The 19,760-nt window shown below is 38.0% G+C and overlaps 2 protein-coding genes and 1 non-coding gene across 3 annotated transcripts in view; 2 read left to right on the forward strand and 1 right to left on the reverse strand.

Moving 5' to 3' along the window:
• The window catches only part of LOC113517977 (uncharacterized), a 59,570-nt gene extending 57,716 nt beyond the window's left edge, over positions 1–1,854 (reverse strand). The window contains exon 1 of the mRNA XM_052901090.1: positions 1,558–1,854. The gene's annotated coding sequence lies outside the window, so the exon portion shown is untranslated. The remainder of the gene's footprint in view (positions 1–1,557) is intronic.
• A 504-nt stretch (positions 1,855–2,358) lies between these two features.
• Positions 2,359–2,430, forward strand: Trnap-agg (transfer RNA proline (anticodon AGG)). The gene has a single exon. It is a non-coding gene; the product is annotated as a tRNA-Pro (tRNA).
• Positions 2,431–2,800: 370 nt separating this feature from the next.
• LOC113522138 (cyclin-dependent kinase 6) lies at positions 2,801–9,565 on the forward strand. The gene is made up of 7 exons (XM_052901132.1): positions 2,801–3,104; positions 3,673–3,841; positions 4,357–4,498; positions 5,900–6,067; positions 6,846–7,006; positions 8,117–8,252; positions 9,406–9,565. Exons 1-7 carry the CDS (start codon positions 2,990–2,992, stop codon positions 9,490–9,492), a joined length of 978 nt encoding a protein of 325 aa, XP_052757092.1. The 5' UTR covers positions 2,801–2,989; the 3' UTR covers positions 9,493–9,565.
• Positions 9,566–19,760: the final 10,195 nt, after the last annotated feature.

Raw genomic sequence — 19,760 nt, forward strand, 5'->3', positions numbered from 1 at the left:
ACAAACGTATTAAAAAAAAACGAAAATGCGTACAGTAAGTATTTATTATTCTTTACAGAAGACTGAATTAAATTATAAACAAATTAAAGTATTTAATCAATCAATTTTTGTTTTATACTATCTACTGTTAACATATTGTCCTATAATCTGGACAACAACGGTTTGTTTGTATTTTTATTAAATTCTATTTCACTCTTCTGAAAATATGATATTTTTACTTTGCATCTGTCAATATACTGATTTAAGCAGGCAAACCAGAGGGAGACTTTGTACAAAAGTCGATTGCTTGGGTACCTCTGTCCCATTCATGTTTCAACCGTGAAGTAGTTGTGTTTACATGGCTGTGTTTCGGTTTGAAGGGTGGGATATGGCGTGAATTTACTGGGTACAGAGGAATAACACATGAGTCCTCAGGAATGGCAACGCATGGCGAAACAGTATACTCTGTTATGTCCATGGTACTGCTCATGTCTATAGGCGACGGTTACCACTTTCCATCAGGTGGGCCGTCAGCTTGTTTGCCATTCTAAGTTGTATAAAAAAAACAGGCAAAGTAACGGGAAACAACTAGTAAACCAATGAAATATGAGCTGAAATCCACTTTTAAACGACCACAAAAATAAATAAGTTTTGCCTGGAAATAATTTCTAACATGATTCTAATTCGATTCCAATGATTCTTTATACTATCGACGCAGTATATTTTTTTTTATTGCAGGGTCCCGCGATTGATCACGATCTCACCTGATGGAAAGCGACGAAATGGTCTAAAATATTTCCAAGTTGATTTCACATCAAGTTAGCATGTTTGATACAAGCACAGCCGAAGGCTTAGATCAAGTTAGTTGACTAATATTATAAAAAGGAAAGATTTTAATTTATGCATGTTTGTTTATAATGGATAAACCCAAAAACTACTAAACTGATTTTAAAATTAATTTACGTATTTGAAGCTACATTATCAGTGAGTTAAGAGTTAGTGAGGCTATATATTATTTGCCAAAAACCGTTTAAAATCGGGACGAGTCACGAATCCACTATAAAGTAGTATGTAACTACATATAAAGGCATCCTAATGATGGGCATACGTAGCGTTACTTGACCTCATTGATTAATTGACATTAAACAAATACACCTGAGATGAGAAAAAATGCTTTTATTGGTTCACAGGTAAATAATACTGTTTTATTAATCTAAAACTATTTGACTATTTTTAAAGGTGTACTACCGGGCATGGGGCCCGCCGACAGAACAGTCTTAAAGAGATAAATACAAATTAATAAATACAATTCAAAAATTCTTGTCTATGAATAGGTGCGGCACTAATTACTTACTAAGTTTTACCCGCGAAATCGGGATATGTTTAGCGAGTGAGATAAAAAATAGCATATATCTTTATCCATCCCATACAATATGTGTATACCAAGATACATAGTGATTGGTTTCACCAGGTTTTTAAGTAGAAATATTATTTCCAATGTTCACAAACACTAATTAGGTTTTAAAAAAAAAAGTTAAACAAAAAGGTAAAACGAAACGCATAATATTAAATACTTACACGTCCAATGAAAGCCAAAACAGCTGTTGAGAACAAAATAAGTAGGATAAAAGTTGTAAAAAAACCAACACTGTATCTTACACGGTAAAACTTTCACATTTCAACATGCACCACACAAGATTTTATTACGCACGTGTCAACCAAACGCACTTAAAAAAAATATTTATTTTGACATAGACAAATGAGTTATTTTTAAAAAGTTATTATTTAATAATACGAAATTTGAAAAAAAGTAAGCTTTATTTCCGGATATCTTACGTTTCGAACATGCGCGCGCAACGCTAGGCGTAGAAGACTGGCGTTACAAAATGAATTCAACCGAAGTAATGTGTATGATAAAGACAAGAGATACAATTTTGATGATGAAGAATGAGACGGATATAGGGTGTCATGTAGCGGTAATTTTTTCTCCTTTCGCGCGTCATCGTCAACTTTCTAAACGCCTAAGGTGATTTTGGTATATTTTCTTGTTTTGATGCCATCCGTATTCATGTAAGTACTTATTCCAAAATATAACATCTATTGTCTGATTTTTCTAAAGGTTACACTGAAATAAGGAATGAGACTAGAGAATTAAGATTTCTTTTTATTAAAAATAATGAATTTGGTATACCAAAGAAAAATCTATAAGTTATATACTTTATAGTTATTTAGGCACAATTAACGAAATATTTATAATAAACTAATACATTTTATTCAGAAACGCAACAAAATTATACAAGTAAATCCGATGAAGTTTCTAGTTTAATATGACGTCAACGCAAACGCTATCTTTTCGATAAATTCAATTTAATCGAACGTGGCTCATTGGTCTAGTCGTATGATTCTCGCTTAGGGTGCGAGAGGTCCCGGGTTCAATTCCCGGATGAGCCCGTATGATTATTCCTCACTTTTGCAACTCTGTAAGACATTTCTTATTTTCACAATTTATAACGCAAATGATTTTTTTTTGTAATTTATGGTTACTTTCAAATAGAAAGTTAATGCATATGATCAAAGCTGCCATCTAGTATAAAATAATTAATTTAGTTTACCACTATTCTTCGAGATGGCGCTGTAATGTCTTTTATCAAAAAATCATCATATTTATATTTTATATTCTATAATTCTACAGTACAAAAGAATATGAAAAATAATAAAATAAATAAAACAAATACATAACCCTTAATTTTCTTTCGAAATATTAAGGGTCAATATTAATAAGATTTGGCGGCTGGCAACCTTGTATGCGTGAGCGAAAAAAAAATAACAAAGTTTTGTTTATGTTTTGTTTTGTTTCTTTCGTTTCACTTTTTATTATTATTTTAGAACTACTTTTATTAGTTTATAATTTAAAACGTTTGCATACAAACATTCTTTAACTTTTATTTTCATTAGCTTAGGCTTATACATTACTTGTAAAAAGTGAACTTTAATTATTGTTTTTTTTAAAATGTCTGGCTCTAATGATTCTTGCCAAAATACATCAGCAGTGTCTTCTTTGAGCGATGTTAGCAGTTTATTTCAAACTCCCAAGAAGTATGAAGAGTTAAATGTGATTGGAACAGGTAATTTGTGTAAATTATTCGCAATAATTAGCATGTGCCGGTTTAATAACCTCATGCGTGTACAAATATTTTTTTTTTGTTTATCCTAAACATAGGCAAAGGCATTGTGCCCAATAAGACTATATTTACCTATAACCAAATCTTATTTAATTATTTATAGTAATTTGCAATAATTTTGGTAGATGGCAACGGAATATAATTTTAAAATAATGATAAAGTATTTACAATAAATTTATATAAACTTCAGATGGCTGTGAGTAGTCACTATATAACTGTAAAAGTATATAGAATTATTTTGATTAATTTAGCAATATTAATTAATTAAAATAACAAAAGATGTACATTATGTCTGAAATTATGTATGATTTTACAGAAAAAAAAACATTTTCAAAATTACCTACTTTAACTATTTTAATTAAAAAATTTCCATTTCCTGTATTCCTGAGATACAGATCTCTGATCTAGTTTAGGGTCCAGTCTCCCACAAGTTTTACAGACCATTTTAATTATACATACATATACATAAAATTTGTGGAAAAAATAAAAATAAAAAAAAATATGTTGCTAGGTGCCTACGGTACAGTGTACAAAGCCAGAGACCTCCACAACGGTGGTCAAGTGGTGGCTATGAAAAAAGTAAAGGTACCAATCACCGAGGATGGTATACCACTGTCCACACTCCGTGAAATAGCTCTTCTCAGGCAGCTGGAGGCCTACAGGCATCCCAATATAGTGCGGTGAGATAGTTTTTTTTTTCTATGCTATAGATTTTTATTCTTATATACCCACATACAAATTTAAAAGAGACAAATGCAACCAGAGGGAGACTTTGTACAAAAGTCGATTGCTTGGACACCTCTGTCCCATTCGTGTTTCTACTGTGAAGCAGTTGTGTTTGCATAGCTGTGTTTCGGTTTGAAGGGTGAGATATGGTGTGAATTTACATGGTACAGAGGAATAACACCTGAGTCCTCAGGAATAGCAATGCATGTGGGGTATCATGGGCCAAACAATATACTTTGTTGTCCATGGTACTGCTCATGTGTATAGGCGATGGTACCACTTTCCATCAGGTGGGCCGTCAGCTTGTTTGCTGTACTAAGTTGCATAAAAAAAATTGTATAACATGTAGGCTAAACATGTTTTGTTAACATGTACATGTACTTATTTTATGCATGTTTCACAAATAATTAATCTTGGATCATAAAGAACAAATCCTTATTACTAACAGTCCCTCCCCCCCCTCTTCCAGGTTGCTGGACGTGTGTCACGGTGGTCCGTCAGTGGACCGCGACCAGCAGTTAGTACTGTTCCTCGTGTTTGAACACGTGGAACAGGATTTGGAGTCGTTCCTCAAGAGAGCACCAGGCCCGTTGTCTGAAAATAGGATACAGGTCAGTATTGTCTCTGTTTCTTCTGCATATCAATGATATGTTACAGATAAGTAATATTCATTGCTATGCGGACGACAGTACAGGAGATACATTATATACCGGTCATGCAAAGATCTCGCGGGCACATACCGATGAGTACCGGAATAGACTTGTGTCTGAAATCGAAACTTCACTCCATCAAGTTTCGATCTGGGGTGAACAAAATCTTGTCCAATTTAACCCCAAAAAGACACAAGTCTGCGCGTTTACCGCAAAAAAGACGCCGTTTGTCGTATCTCCTCACTTTCAGGGCACTTCCCTTGATAAAAAGTCAAGTCTAGGAATTCTGGGCGTTGATATATCTTGCGACGTCCAGTTTTGCGGTCATCTGGAGGAGAAGGCTAAGATAGCTTCCAAAAAGTTAGGAGTGCTCAATAGGGTGAGACGATATTTCATGCCAGAACACCGCCTGAAATTATATAAAGCCCAAGTCAGGCCGCATATGGAATACTGTTCTCACCTGTGGGCAGGAGCGCCACAGTACCAACTCCTTCCGTTAGACCGCATTCAAAGTCGGGCGGCTCGAATTATCGATAGTCAACGCCTTACTGTCCGACTTGACCCATTGAAACTGCGCAGAGATGTTGCGTCTCTGTGCATCTTCTACCGAATTTATCATGGGGAGTGTTCTGAGGAATTGTTCGGATTGATACCTGCTGCTGATTTTCACCACCGTACAACCCGCCACAAACTAAAGTTTCATCCCAATCATCTGGACGAGTGGCGGTCTTCCACCGTGCGTTTTTCAAGGCACTTTCTTCCACGCACAACCATTCTTTGGAATCAACTTCCAGCAGCAGTATTTCCGAACCGATACGACAACATAACCTTCAAGAAAAGAGTATATTCCTTTTTAAAAGGCCGGCAGCACACCTGCAATGCCGCTGGTGTTGTGGGTGATCATGGGCGGCGGTAGTCACTTGCCATCAGGTGGGCCGCATGCTCGTTTGCCCCCTGTGTTGTAAAAAAAAAAAAAAAAAGTATTTCTTTTTACGGATACTTCGAATGGTATCATGGGTGACACAGTATACTCTGTTATGTCCACGGTACTGTTCATGTCTATAGGCGACGGTTACCACTTTCCATCAGTCTGTCAAAGATTTGTAGCTCCATTGCTAGCAATATACCCTGTCAGGTTGACCTCGTGGTTCCCCTTGGAAACCATTATGATTTATTTATTATAAAATTTGTCATGGTGGGCTAACTGGACTGCTTTATCCTCACCTATCATCCCTCACTGGTGTCCAACCAGGGTATAACAATAGCGCAGGCGGGGTTACCATTCGATAATCATTCAATAAAAAAATATATATACTTACAAAGTCTTCTTATTTTGACGGTCTCTTTATTTATGTCTTCCAGAGCATGTCCCATGACATCCTATCAGGCATAGACTTCCTGCACTCGCACCGGATCGTCCACAGAGACCTGAAGCCCCATAACCTGCTCGTCACGTCCAGTGGCAGAGTGAAGTTAGCTGACTTCGGGCTGGCCAAGACATACGATACAGAGATGAAGTTAACAAGTGTTGTAAGTAATTTAATTTAAGTTTTTAATCTAGTTTCTTTTACTGAACTACATCCTGATTTGCGGAAGTCCATCATCATCATATCAGTTTTTAACTGTCCACTGCTGAACATAAGCGTCCTCTTCGGGTTTTGCCAGTAGTTGCCACGTTTGGCAGACGAATTAGCAACCGCAGTTAGGCTTTGGAGATGTTTTAAGAGGGACGCTGCTGCTCATGCCCTCCTTAGTCGCCTCTTACGACATCCACCGACTTATTTTGTTTCATTCCGCCACCATTAGTATGTGTGTAACTGGCAACACTCGAAGTATGACCGTCACTATTACTACCAGAACTTCCACAACTTTAGCTTATTAACAATATTAGTGATCAATCTCCGATCGCTGTTCAGTCCACGCACGTTTTGCGACACTCGTTTCACCTCTGTATTGCCTGTAGATGCCTCGTTTAATAAAAATATTAGTCACCCTTCAAGTGTTGCCAGTCGTAACCATATTAATGTTAGCGGAATTGAAGAAAATAATTCTAATCAACTAATTCGAGTTTACTTTTTAATTTTTTTTTAGAAATGATAATGGAATGGTAGCCCTGCCTGCGCTATCGGTATACACTTGTAAAGCACAAGTGAGGGATGATAGGTGAGGATGAGGTCAGCGCGAATTCATCATCAGGTATTAATCACTATGGTTTTCAGGCGTGAAGATGGACCTGAGTTCAAATCGCTAGCTATAGGCCACTAGTTCCCGTCACTATGTTATTTTACCCCTCCCCCTCACCCCGCAGGTGGTGACCCTATGGTACCGGCCGCCCGAGGTGCTGCTCGGTGCCGCATACAACACAGCGGTGGACGTCTGGTCAGCCGGGCTGGTGCTGGCGCAGCTGAGGACCAGGACCGCCTTGCTGCCTGGCGCCTCGGACTCTGATCAGCTTCACTGCATCTTCAGGTACTGGTTTATTGGACTTCATCTTTATACTTTTAAGAGGAAAGATTTTTTTTTGTGTGTTTGGATATACTCAAAAACTACTTGACCGGTTTGAAAAAATATGTTATTTATAGAAAATTACATTAAAGATAAAGCAGCCTTTATTCTGCTTTGTGATTTTAATTAATATTGCATGTATACATTATAATTTTTTTTTTCACTAAATTATATTATATATTAGAACTACATTAATTTTTTACTAGAATTAATTAATAAAATCGTAAAATTATAAGTTATATGTATTATTATTTCCCTCAAATTATATCTCGTAGCACGGAGTGTCTTGTGGCAAAAGCCTCCTCCAACTCCTTCCAATAATTTCTGTCCCTTGCTGCTCTACTCCTAGTAGAGAAAACTACATTATCATTAACCGTCTTTCAAAAAAAGCGTTCACGCTCACTTTTTCACTTTATCCCAGCAGTAAGTACTTTATATTATTCTCAATTTCGTGTATAATATAGTATATGTCATATATGTGTAAGTATATTTGTTATTCGTATATATTTATTCGTTTATATATGTAATTTTAGTATGTATGTATATCAATAATTACTAGTACCGCATTCGAGTATTCTGCCACTTCCCTATGATTGACTGGGAGAGAATGCTTTAAGCATTAAGTCCGCCATGTACACATATTTGTACTAATTAATAAATAAATAAATATCAGCTTGTAATATGGACATTACAATATTTTAAAAAAAATTGAGATCCCATTGCTGAACATAAGCCTCCCCCTTGGGGGTTTTGCCAGTAGTTGCCACTCGTGACAGACGGTTTGGCAACCGCAGTTAGGCTTTAGTGATGTTTTAAAGAGGGACGCTGCTGTCCATCCCTCGCCCTTCCCTTGATCACCTCTTACGACACCCACGGAACAGGAAGGGGTGGCCCATTCTATGCCGGGACCTACACAGCTATATTATTATAATATTAAACAAGAATTTACAAAAAGAAAAATATTTTACTATTTCTGTCAATTGTCATGTAGCCATTTAAAAGTTTTTGTTAGTTGGTGACTAGATGGCGATGTTGTGAAGTGTCAAGGGTTATTTTATCATCATCATTGCCCAGGCTGTTCGGGCGGCCGTCGCGCGAGGAGTGGCCGGCCACCGCAGCGGTGATGAGGGACAGCTTCCCGGACTACCCGCCTCGCAGTCTCGCCGACCAACTGCCGCACGCTCCACCACTCGCGCTCGATCTCCTCAAGGTACTACCATCATGTCGTATAACAAGCCCACTGATGAGGGGGAAGAGATTGTTAGTAATGTGGACTGGTAGTCCCATTGCTAGCTATATACCCTGCTTTTTTTTTTGATGCGTGAAAATGGTATGGTAACCCTGCCTGCGCTAACGGGATACGCTGGCGGAGCACCAGTGAAGGGTGATAGATGAGAATGAAAACAGGCCAGTTGGCCTATCATGATGAATTCATCAGGAATTAACCATGATAGTTTCCAGGGCGAACCGCGAGGAGGTCGACCTGGTTGGGTATATTGCTAGCAATGGGATTCTCAGTCTCCATAACTAACAATCCCTTCCCCCCCCCCCCCCTATATACCCTGTTAGGTCTACCTTCACGTGCTCCCCTTTGGAAATCGCCATGCTAAATTCCAGGTTTATTCATCACAATAGGCTAACTGACCTGCCTTTTCATCCTCACCTATCATCCCTCACTTGTGCCCCGCCAGCGTATACCGTTTTTTTTATGGGTGAAAATGGAATGGTAACCCCGCCTGCGCTAACGGGATACGCTGGCGGAGCACCAGTGAAGAGTGATAGATGAGAATGAAAACAGGCCAGTTAGCCCGTCATGATGAATTCATCAGGAATTAACCATGATAGTTTCTAAGAGGAACCGCGAGGAGGTCGACCTGGTTGGGTATATTGCAAGCAATAGGATTCTCAGTCTCCATCACTAACAATCCCTTTCCCCCCAGCGTATACCGTTAGAGGGGACGGGATTACCACTCCATTGTCATCCATTATCCCCCAAAATTGATTAATATTTGATTTGTACATTCTACTGGGCATCAGCAGACTGTCCTGTTTTTGTTTGTTTACATTTTTATTGATTTCTCTTGTCGTGTTCCTACCGTGAAGCAGCTGTGCTTGCATGGCTGTGTTTCGGTTTGAAAGGTGGGATATGGCGTGAATTTACAGGGTACAGAGGAATAACATCTGAGTCCTCAGGAATGGTAACGCATGGGGGGCATCATGGGCGAAACAGTATACTCTGTTATGTCCACGGTACTGCTCATGTCTATAGGCGACGGTTGCCACTTACCATCGGGTGGGCCGTCAGCTTGTTTGCCATTCTAAGTTGTATATAAAAAAAAAAATACTATAATTCTTGTTTCCAGGGTATGCTTATGTTCGACCCAGCGAAACGACTCACCGCGCTCGACTGTCTAGAGCACCCGTACTTCACCGACGAGCCTCTCGCCTAGTGTTTTAGTTTACTAAGCTATTTATAAAGCTAATATCACACATCGTTATATATATATATATATATATATATATATATATATATATATATATATATATATATATATATATATATATATATATATATATATATATATATATATATATATATATATATATATATATATATATATATATGTGTGTGTGTGTGTGTGTGTGTATAGCTAGCTCCCTGATGAATAAATCATTTGTTTTTTCTCTTCACAAAAGGTAGTGAAAAGGGACAATTTAAGGTACAATTAAATATGATGATTGAATGATGATTTTGGTAGTACAGTGATGAGGCGATGATTCAGGCATGGGTTGTATGGATTATATATTACATTAATAAATGAATTTACAGGGTACAGAGGAATAACACCTGAGTCCTCAGGACTGGCAACGCGTGAATGGCGAACAAGCTGACGGTCCACCTGATGGAAAGTGGTAGCCGTCGCCTATAGATATGAGCAGTGCCATGGACAAAACAGAGTATACTGTTTTGCCCACGATACCCCCCATGCGTTGCCATTCCTGAGGGCTCAGGAATGGCAACGCACGTTATTCCTCTGTTTTATGTAAATTCACTTCCATATCTCGCCCTTCAAACCGAAACAGCCATGCAAATACAACTGCTTTAATGTAGAAACACGAATGGGACAGTGGTGCCCAAGAAGACGACTATTGTACAAAGTCCTCCTCTGGTAAATTGATACACAGCTGGAGCCACGGGATACAGCTAGCTAGTGTATATTTGACAGTGTGTTCCAAGAAAAAAGTACAATGTTATTGAACTAAATGTATTTTTCAAATTTTTTTTAACGTTAACTTTATTATAGAGCCGAAACGCGCAGTCAAACTCGCACTCGCGTCAGCCGCTCATTAATAAGGGTCACGAATTGATCCCAAAACTAGTCGAGTTGTCTCGATCTAGTTACGTGTAAATTAATTCGCTAGATATCGCATTAAAACATAATGTGTCTATAATATTATAAAATTTATAAATAAACTAAAATACTGCTTAGCACTGTAAAAAATAAAGGGCGAGGGATGGGCAGCATCGTCTCTCTTAAAACATGTTTAAAAGCCCAACTGCGGTTGTCAACGCGCCAGCCAAGCGTGGCGACTACTAGCAAACCCCCTTATGGGGAAAACTTAAGTCCAGCAGTGGACAGTTAACGGCTGAACTTACTATAAGTGTAAAAAATCTACACTAATATTATAAAGAGGAAAGATTTGTATTTTCGTGTGTATGTATGTTTGTAATTAATAAACTCAAAAACTACTTTGCCGATTTCAAAAATTCTTTCACCATTAGAAAGCTACATTCACCCTGAGTAACATAGGCTATATTTATTGCTAGAAAACATTAGGGGTCCTTACTAAAACTTTAGTAACGTAACTCAAGGTGTGAAAAAAACTATTGGTGATAAAACAAAAGTATGTTGTACAATATTGAAGAAAATATCAATGACTACAAAAAACTTGGCGATACTATATCGTCACCTCTATGGCAAATTTACGAATCTGCAGTTTTTTCAAATTTGACATTTCTTTAAAAATCTACATTTTGCGCCATACTACTTATTGTGGCTTATTTTCAAATGTCTATCTCTAACGGTTAAAGAAATCGAGTAGCACGAATCTCCATATTTTTGTGATATACCCAAAGTATACTTACTTGGCATATTTTTATAGTATTTTCTATAATAAACACTTTAATTTGAAAATTTCAATAATTATTTTATCAATTTTTCAATCCTAATTTAGTTATTTTACATGAATGATTGCTTTAACGTTGTTATTTAAACTGAAGTTTTCTCCAAAACACGTGATTTATACCTTGGTATATTTACGAAAGTGGCACTTTCGTTAGTTTGCCAGATAGTAAAATAAATGATTTTCTTTGGCACCTTACGAAACTGCCACTTTCGTAGATTTGCTGCTGTATAACTCAATACCTGGGAACTCTCATGTATGACGGTGCAAAGTAACGAATATGCATTTATTTCTGATACTTGTAATATAATAATAATTAATTAAGCGCATTCAATAAAAAACAAGAGTTTAAAACTAAAATGTTAGCATGATCGTTTACAGTAGTCTTCTGTCAATAGTTATTTGCATTCTAATGTTTCGAAACGTTCCCCTGTAAAATGTATCTTTTACAGTTTCGTAAGTTTACCATAAAGCTGACGATATGTCCAACTATTATCGTTATGTCACAATAGCCACTTTTTAAAATGTCGTAAAAATGTCCACCCGTGCGAAGCCGGGACGCGGCGCTAGTAAATGATAACTTTAATAGAAGTAAGACTTATGTTCCATTATTAATAAATAATTTACAACGCTTATACAACGGATTGTGCTCAGAGGATTTATTCAATATGATGCCCACGGCCACTTTCTATCATCGTACGGCTCGCCATCGACAGGGAGTTCACCCTCATACCTTACAGCCTAGATGGTCGCGTACAACGCGGTTTCAGAGATGTTTTCTCACACAAACATTCAGGTTATGGAATGAGCTCCCTGCCGAGGTTTTCCCAAGAGACTACAGCGTGGGGTTCTTTAAAAGGGGGGTAAAGAGGTTTCTTTAGGGTCGGCAATGCGTAATACCTCTGGTATTGCAGGCGTTCATAGGCTACGGTAACCGCTTACCATTAGGTGGGCCGTATGCTTGTTTGCCACCTCAGTGGTATAAAAAAAATATACCGAGATACATTTATACAATTTTTTTACTAATCGATAAGTTCGCTGTGGATTTGTTTGTAATTATTAATATTATAATAAATATATTTTTATAATTATTCCGTTTTTATTACTGTCTTTTACCTCCGACTTTGCGTAACGAAGTCCAGCCTTAATTGATGTGCTTGTAATTTTTTTTTGATGCGTGAAAATGGTATGGTAACCCCGTCTGCGCTAACGGGATACGCTGGCGGAGCACCAGTGAAGGGTGATAGATGAGAATGAAAACAGGCCAGTTAGCACATCATGATGAATTCATCGGGAATTAACCATGATAGTTTCCAGATGGAACCGCGAGGAGGTCGACCTGGTTGGGTATATTGCTAGCAATAGGATTCTCAGTCTCCATTGCTAACAATCCCTTTCCCCACTGTGCTTACCTGTTTGTAACATTTATTATCAACCGACTTAAAAAAGAAGCTTCTCAATTCGCTTGTATTTTTTTTTTATCTAAACAAAATTAGTTTTGATTTAAAAACTAAACTGCTAAACCGATTTTAATAAAATATCTATGAGAACAATCTGTAAGTATGTCCTTTCAGATAAAAAAATATTTTTCCAAATCGGTTTACAACTGACAAGAGTTATGAGGTGACAAACATAAAAACAAACACAACCGAATTTAGACCCTCCTATTTTAAAGTCTATTAAAAATACCCATTCTTTGCCGGTTGAGTAGAGAAAAAAAAAACAAAGCAGTTCTCACGATTGTTCTTGTGTTCTCAAGCGCGAGTTATCACCATTGTTATGTAACGCTTTGAACTTGAGTCCAATTTGAACCCATTTTTAAAATAACCGACGTGACAGGAGGCGAGTTTATCGCCGTCACACAGATTTGTTACCGGTGTTCTCCACCATCGGACAGTAAGTATTATTGTAATTCGTGATAATATTATCCAATTGTGTAGTATTAAGTGCATTTGCGACCTTAGGGATCGTACTGCGACACGTACCAGAGGGAGACTATAAGTCGTTTGCTTGGGTACCTTTGTCCCATTCGTGTTTCTATCGTGAAGCAGTTATGTTTTCATGGCTGTGTTTCGGTTTGAAGGGTGGGATATGGCGTGAATTTACAGGGTACAGAGGAATAACATCCGAGTCCTCAGGAATGGCAACGCATGGGGTGTATCATGGGCGAAACAGTATACTCTGTTATGTCCACGGTACTGCTCATGTCTATAGCCGACGCTTACCACTTTCCATCAGGTGGGCCGTCAGCTTGTTTGCCATTCTAAGTTGCATAAGAAAGAAACATAGAACATTTAGATCAAGAGTTTCCAAACTTTTTAAGATAACAGAATGCCCACCAAATACCTTTTATTGGGGGGAAAGGGATTGCCGATCTCCACGCGGGTCCCCCTGGAAACCATCGTGGTTAATTCTTGTTGTTATTCATTCTGTCACGATGGGCTAACTGACCTGCCTTTTCATCCTCACTTATCACCCCTCACTGGTGCCCCACCAGCGTATACCGTTAGCGCAGGCGGGGTTACCATTCCATTATCATCCATTAAAAAACAACACTCCTACGAGGGTAAAGACGACCAAATTTTTTTTATAATAGGTGAGGAAGAAGCAGGTCCGTTAGTCCATTGTGACGAATGCAACAAGAATTGTTCACGATGGTTTCCAAGGGGATAGTTTCCACGTGGAGGTCGACCTAATAGAGCACATTGTTAGCAATGATGCTATCAAACTCCATTGCTAACAATCCCTTTCCCCCCAGACGATCTAATTAAGTTGGACGTACTGGTGACGTGTTTATCAGACCGTGTTTTTACATATTTTGTCGAGAGGTTTTTTTTACAACACAGGGGGCAAACGAGCATGCGGCTCACCTGATGGTAAATGACTACCGCAGCCCATGATCACCCGAAACACTAACGGCATTGCAGGTGTGCTGCCGGCCTTTTAAAAAGGAATATGCTCTTTTCTTGAAGGTTATATTGTCGACAGGTTCAATGGCTTCTAAAACCGCAGCAGTGCGGTTAGTGGCTGGACGGTAATGCAATACAGAATTGCAAATGGACTAACGCAAGTAGGTAAATAGTACAAAATATTCATTTTACAAAACCCCAAAATAACAGATTCCGTAGAAAAAGGAAAAATTTTCATCAATACAAAATAACAAATAAACTTATAGTGTTTTTGATTTGTAATCGTGTGCTATGGGATTCTATAAAATAAAAGGTTTTTTTTTTGATGGGTAAAAATGGTATGATAGCCCCGCCTGCGCTAACGGGATACGCTGGCGGAGCACCAGTGAAGGGTGATAGATGAGAATGAAAACAGGCCAGTTAGCACATCATGATGAATTCATCAGGAATTAACCATGATAGTTTCCAGGTGGAACCGCTAGTAGGTCGAGCTGGTTAGATATATTGCTAGCAATGAATTCTCAGTCTACATTACTAACAATCCCTTTCCCCCCTATTACTGTATATTACCTACCCCTTGTTAAGAGGTAATAAACATAAAAAAAATAAAATACATTCGAAGTAAAAACCTCTTTTGTTTTGGAGTCGGTCAAATATAATAAAAATAACCTTGACATTTAGGTGTACAAAATAAACATCACAATTTTTCCTAGAATTCACACAACCGGTTTTATAATAGACTAAAACTGTGTAGCTACATAACTACATACAAATATACAAAGAGTCGGCAAAGACATTGATAATAATGTTTTAAATTCAAATTGTGTGTGAATGTGTATGTGAATGTGAGAAAGACTCTGTTTTCCGCGCTTAGCCTCTCATTTGGGCCGTTGTGCGTATGAGTCGTGGCTAGTACAGCCAACCTAGCTCCGCCCAGAAGCGCAGAAGCCTCCTGGGTTCTTCACAGGCCTCACGGAGCGACCACACCGTTCCGAGGATTTTTAAACGTTGACGGGCCACAGCCTCACATTCCAGGATTACGTGAGCAGCCGTTTCTTCGGCGTCGAAAACTCAAATTATCATGTAACCGATTCTCTTCAAAAAACAAGATGGCGAGGGGGGGGGGGGGGGAATAATTAAAGATCGTATTCCACAAAAACTGACTTCGATTGTGTCAAAACTACAAAGATAGACAGAAAAGATAGACATTAATGGCCGGCAGCACACCTGCAATGCCGCTGGTGTTGTGGGTGATCATGGGCGACGGTAGTCACTTACCATCAGGTGAGCCGCATGCTCGTGTGCCCCTGCGTTGTAAAAAAAAAAAGAAAACACGATGGTTTCAAGGGCGACCACGTCGAAGTGGACTTGACAGGGTTTACACCTGGAAGTTGGGCCTGATACTCTGTCAGATCTACTTCCCATTTACTAGCAATGTGACTGGTAGTCCATAACTATCCCCTCCCGGGGAGAAAGGGATTGTTAGCAATGGAGTTTGACAGCTCTATTGCTAGCAATATGCCCTATTAAGTCGACCTCCACGTAGTTCCCCCTGGAAACCATCGTGAACACTTCTTGTTGAATTCGTCACGATGGGCTAACTGACCTGCTTCATCCTCACCTATCATCCTTCACTGGTGCCCCGCCGGTGTATACCGATAGCGCAGCCGGGGTTACCATTTCATTATCATCCATTAAAAAAAACCATCTGCAACCTCCCAGTAACTTTTATAGGCTAGCAATTTTTTATTTCAATTTCACAGAACATAAACCAAATACTTTTAAAAATTAATATTTATTTATTTAAAGTTGGCAATCCTTGAAAGAACTTCAGTTTCATGAATACCTTTTATTTTTTATATATATATATATATATATATATATATATATATATATATATATATATATATATATATATATATATATATATATAAATATATATATATAATAAATCTTATATTAACTTTAACACTTTCGCGTTGCATGGACTTATTGTATAAATACCTAAATGCGTTATAAAACGAGTGCCTACGATTAAGTAAATATAAAACTTTATATACGAGGGAAATGACTAATTTAATTATTAATTAATATTATATTAAATATACATTCTAAGTCAACTGTTCATTGATAATACAATATAATTACCTAATCAATTTACACAGTAATAATTATTAATTTAATTTTCTGTTAAAATTTCCAGTAAATACAGTTTTTTTTTCATTCATTAGTACGATCATGTTAATTTGTATGGGAACAACTAGATGTCGCTACTATCATTTAATAACCATAGACTTAGCGTAACTCTAAGAACAAGGAATTAAATACATACATTTTTGTCAATTCATAGCAGGCTAGTGTGTAGAAAATGTTGTACGGCCGTATAACCCTACCAAGTTCAGATACAACCTGCTCGCATACTTTCTACATAAACTGTGTCCAATATATAATCTAGTAATGTAAAAATTGTCATTGACAAATAATTGACATATCAAACATTTTCTATACACTAGCCTGCTATGAATTGAGAAAAATAGCAACTGATGGTGTATCTTTCGTCCTCTTTTTACTAATTATATTTGCATAAGAAGAAAGTTGGCAACAATATGACTTACAGTTTTTATTTTATCATTCCTTCTATGTAATTCGTTGTAGTGATATTTTTATACTTATATAGAGTTTGCGCTAAATATCAGAGAACAACAAATAATAGGAATCGAGTGATATTTTAGTAGCAAGACAATTTTACTAAAAATGACAAGTCAGTAACACACAGGTACAACAAAAAACTAACTACCAAGAAGTATTTACACTATAACACCCCCTCACGAAGATTCTTACCAGAGGGAGACTTTGTACAAAAGTCGATTGCTTGGTTACCTCTGTCCCATTCGTGTTTCTACCGTGAAGCAGTTGTGTTTGCATGACTGTGTTTCGGTTTGAAGGGTGGGATATGACAGTGAATTCACAGGGTACAGAGGAATAACACCTGAGTCCTCAGGAATGGCAACGCATGGGGGGTATCATGAGCGAAACAGTATACTCTGTTATGTCCACGGTACTGCTCATGTCTATAGGCGACGGTTACCACTTTCTATCAGGTGGGCCGTCAGCTTGTTTACCATTCTAAGTTGTATAAAAAAAAGCTCGTTTACCTCTGGTTTATAAAAAAAAATTGCTGTTTCTGACTACGGCAGCGACAAATATACGAAATAGTCTTAGTATGTATTTAATTGTTTTGCCCTGGGAGCAAGGGATTGTTAGTAACGCGGACTACCAACCCCATTGTTAACAATATACCTTGTCAGGACGACCTTTTTTTTTATACAATATTTTATTTATATACATACACACAAAAATACAAATCTTTCCTCTTTATAATATTAGTGTAGATGCAGGGTAATCATATTGATTTTACGAAATAGGTACCTAATTTCGATTACCACGCGAGCGGAGCCAATATGAAGACCTTATTTTAAAGACACGATTCATTGCGTAAGAAATCTAGATAGCTAGCTATCTATTCGGCTGGTAGTTCAATTCTATGGCAGGTATAGGACCAAATATGGCGGCAAAATGACGCATAGACGGGTGTGGCTCTTATACGTATACTAGCGACCGGTCCCGGCTTCGCACGCGTGCATTTTTTTTAATGAATGATAATAGAATGGTAACCCCGTCTGCGCTATTGGTATACACCGGCGAGGCACCAGTGAAGGATGATAGGTGACGATGAAGCAGGTCAGTTAGCTCATTGTGACGAATTTAACAATAAATCAATCACGATGGTTTCCAGAGGGAACCATGAGGAGGTCGACCTGACAGGGTAATTTGCTAGCAATGGGGCTACTAATCCCCATTACTAACAGTTCCTTCTCGATGCCAACCCACCTATCAGGCGTGGCAACCACTGACAAAACCCCTCCTTACGGGGGAAGCTTTTTTTTAACAACAATTAATGACTGATACAATACCTCATACCCTACAGCCTAAGTGGTCGCGTACAACGCGGTTTCAGAGATGTTTCCTCCCACGAACACTCAGGTTATGGAATGAGCTCCCTGCCGAGGTTTCCCCAAGAGACTACAGCATGGCGTTCTTTAAAGGGTAAAGGGGTAAAGAGGTTTCTTCAGGGTCGGCATTGCGCGCGTAATACCTCTGCTATTGCAGGCGTTCATAGGCTACGGTAACCGCTTACCATCAGGTGGCCGTATGCTTGTTTGCCACCTTAGTGGTATAAAAAAACCGAAACATTTGTCATCAATTTGGCAAATGATAACCTTGCATTTAGTTAAATTGTTTCATGCCATAACCCCATGACTTTGCAATGTCCATAAGCCACCCCTTGCCGCGCCTAATAGCGACCCTACCTGGGTGCGGCAGGTAGGTGGGGCTGGGATTCCTATAAAATTAAATTGTAGGGTGTCAACGGAAATAGAAATTTATGGGCGAGTCAGTTCATTTAGAAACACGCCATTATTGTGTTAAAACTTTTTTTTTACAACACAAGAGGCAAACGAGCATGCGGCTCACCTGATGGTAAGTGACTACCGCCGCCCATGATCACCCACAACACCAGCGGCATTGCAGGTGTGCTGCCAATAATTAAAGATTGTGTTCCATAAAAAAAACCCGATTAAACCAATTAAACAAAACTAGTTATTTTGTTCCAAAACTAAACCACTGGATCGATTTTGATTAACTTTCTATAGGACCAATCTGTAAATATATCCTTTAAAATAAAAAAAAAACCATTTTTCCAAATCGGTTTACAACTGACGGAGCTTAGAGGTTACAATTATAAAATAAATTAAAACCGAATTTATAATTACTCCTCTCCATCCAAAGGTTGTTTGCAAGAGATCGCTCTTTTTTTTACAACACAGGGGGCAAACGAGCATGCGGCTCACCTGGTGGTAAGTGACTACCGCCGCCCATGATCACCCGCAACACCACCGGCATTGCAGGTGTGCTCCCGGCCTTTTAAAAAGGAATATGCTCTTTTCTTAGCGATAAGGTCGCCCATTGTTTTCTTACTGCGATTATTTCTTGTAATTGTTTATATTTATAATAAGTTTACTATTGTAATCTTTTGGAGGAAACAGTAAAGAGTATCTATCTATCTCTTTCTTTTTAAAATAGGTTGAAAAAGAAATCTAGTTTATTGTAGCCATGAATATAATTAAGAAAATAATATTAAAATATATAAATAACGCTCCACATTATTGAGAGAAAGTATTCAAATTTGATACCTACTAATGTATGACGACATTTCCATCACAACTGATCTAAATTCTTTTAATTTTTAATTCTCTCAATCAAGTAAGCATTAGTTCATTATATTGTATATGTATATTTTTATATGTAGGTAACCTTAGATAATAGGGGGGGAAAGGGATTGTTAGTAATGGAGTTCGGCAGCCCCATTGCTAGCAATATACCTTATTAGGTCGCCCTCCACGTAGTTCCCCCTAGAAACCATCGTGAACAATTCTTGTTGAATCCGTCACGATGGGCTAACTGACCTGTAGTGCTATTCTCTAAGCAAACAGCCTAGACATCAGCCTTGACGCAGCGATGAAATATTGAAATGGTATTCACTAATTCTTAAGACGCGACACTAG

This window comes from Galleria mellonella, unplaced genomic scaffold, assembly GCF_026898425.1.
Source record: "Galleria mellonella isolate WM207_F2 unplaced genomic scaffold, CSIRO_AGI_GalMel_v1 utg746, whole genome shotgun sequence".
Classification (NCBI taxonomy): domain Eukaryota; kingdom Metazoa; phylum Arthropoda; class Insecta; order Lepidoptera; family Pyralidae; genus Galleria; species Galleria mellonella.

What these genes read in the sequence shown, in the direction of transcription:
- LOC113522138 (XM_052901132.1), top strand. Translation starts at nt 2,990, where the DNA reads ATGTCTGGCTCTAATGATTCTTGCCAAAATACATCAGCAGTGTCTTCT. An exon ending in AGGCATCCCAATATAGTGCG is followed by an intron (nt 3,842 to 4,356) that starts GTGAGATAGTTT and finishes CCCCTCTTCCAG; the next exon opens with GTTGCTGGACGTGTGTCACG. An exon ending in CAGCTTCACTGCATCTTCAG is followed by an intron (nt 7,007 to 8,116) that starts GTACTGGTTTAT and finishes ATCATTGCCCAG; the next exon opens with GCTGTTCGGGCGGCCGTCGC.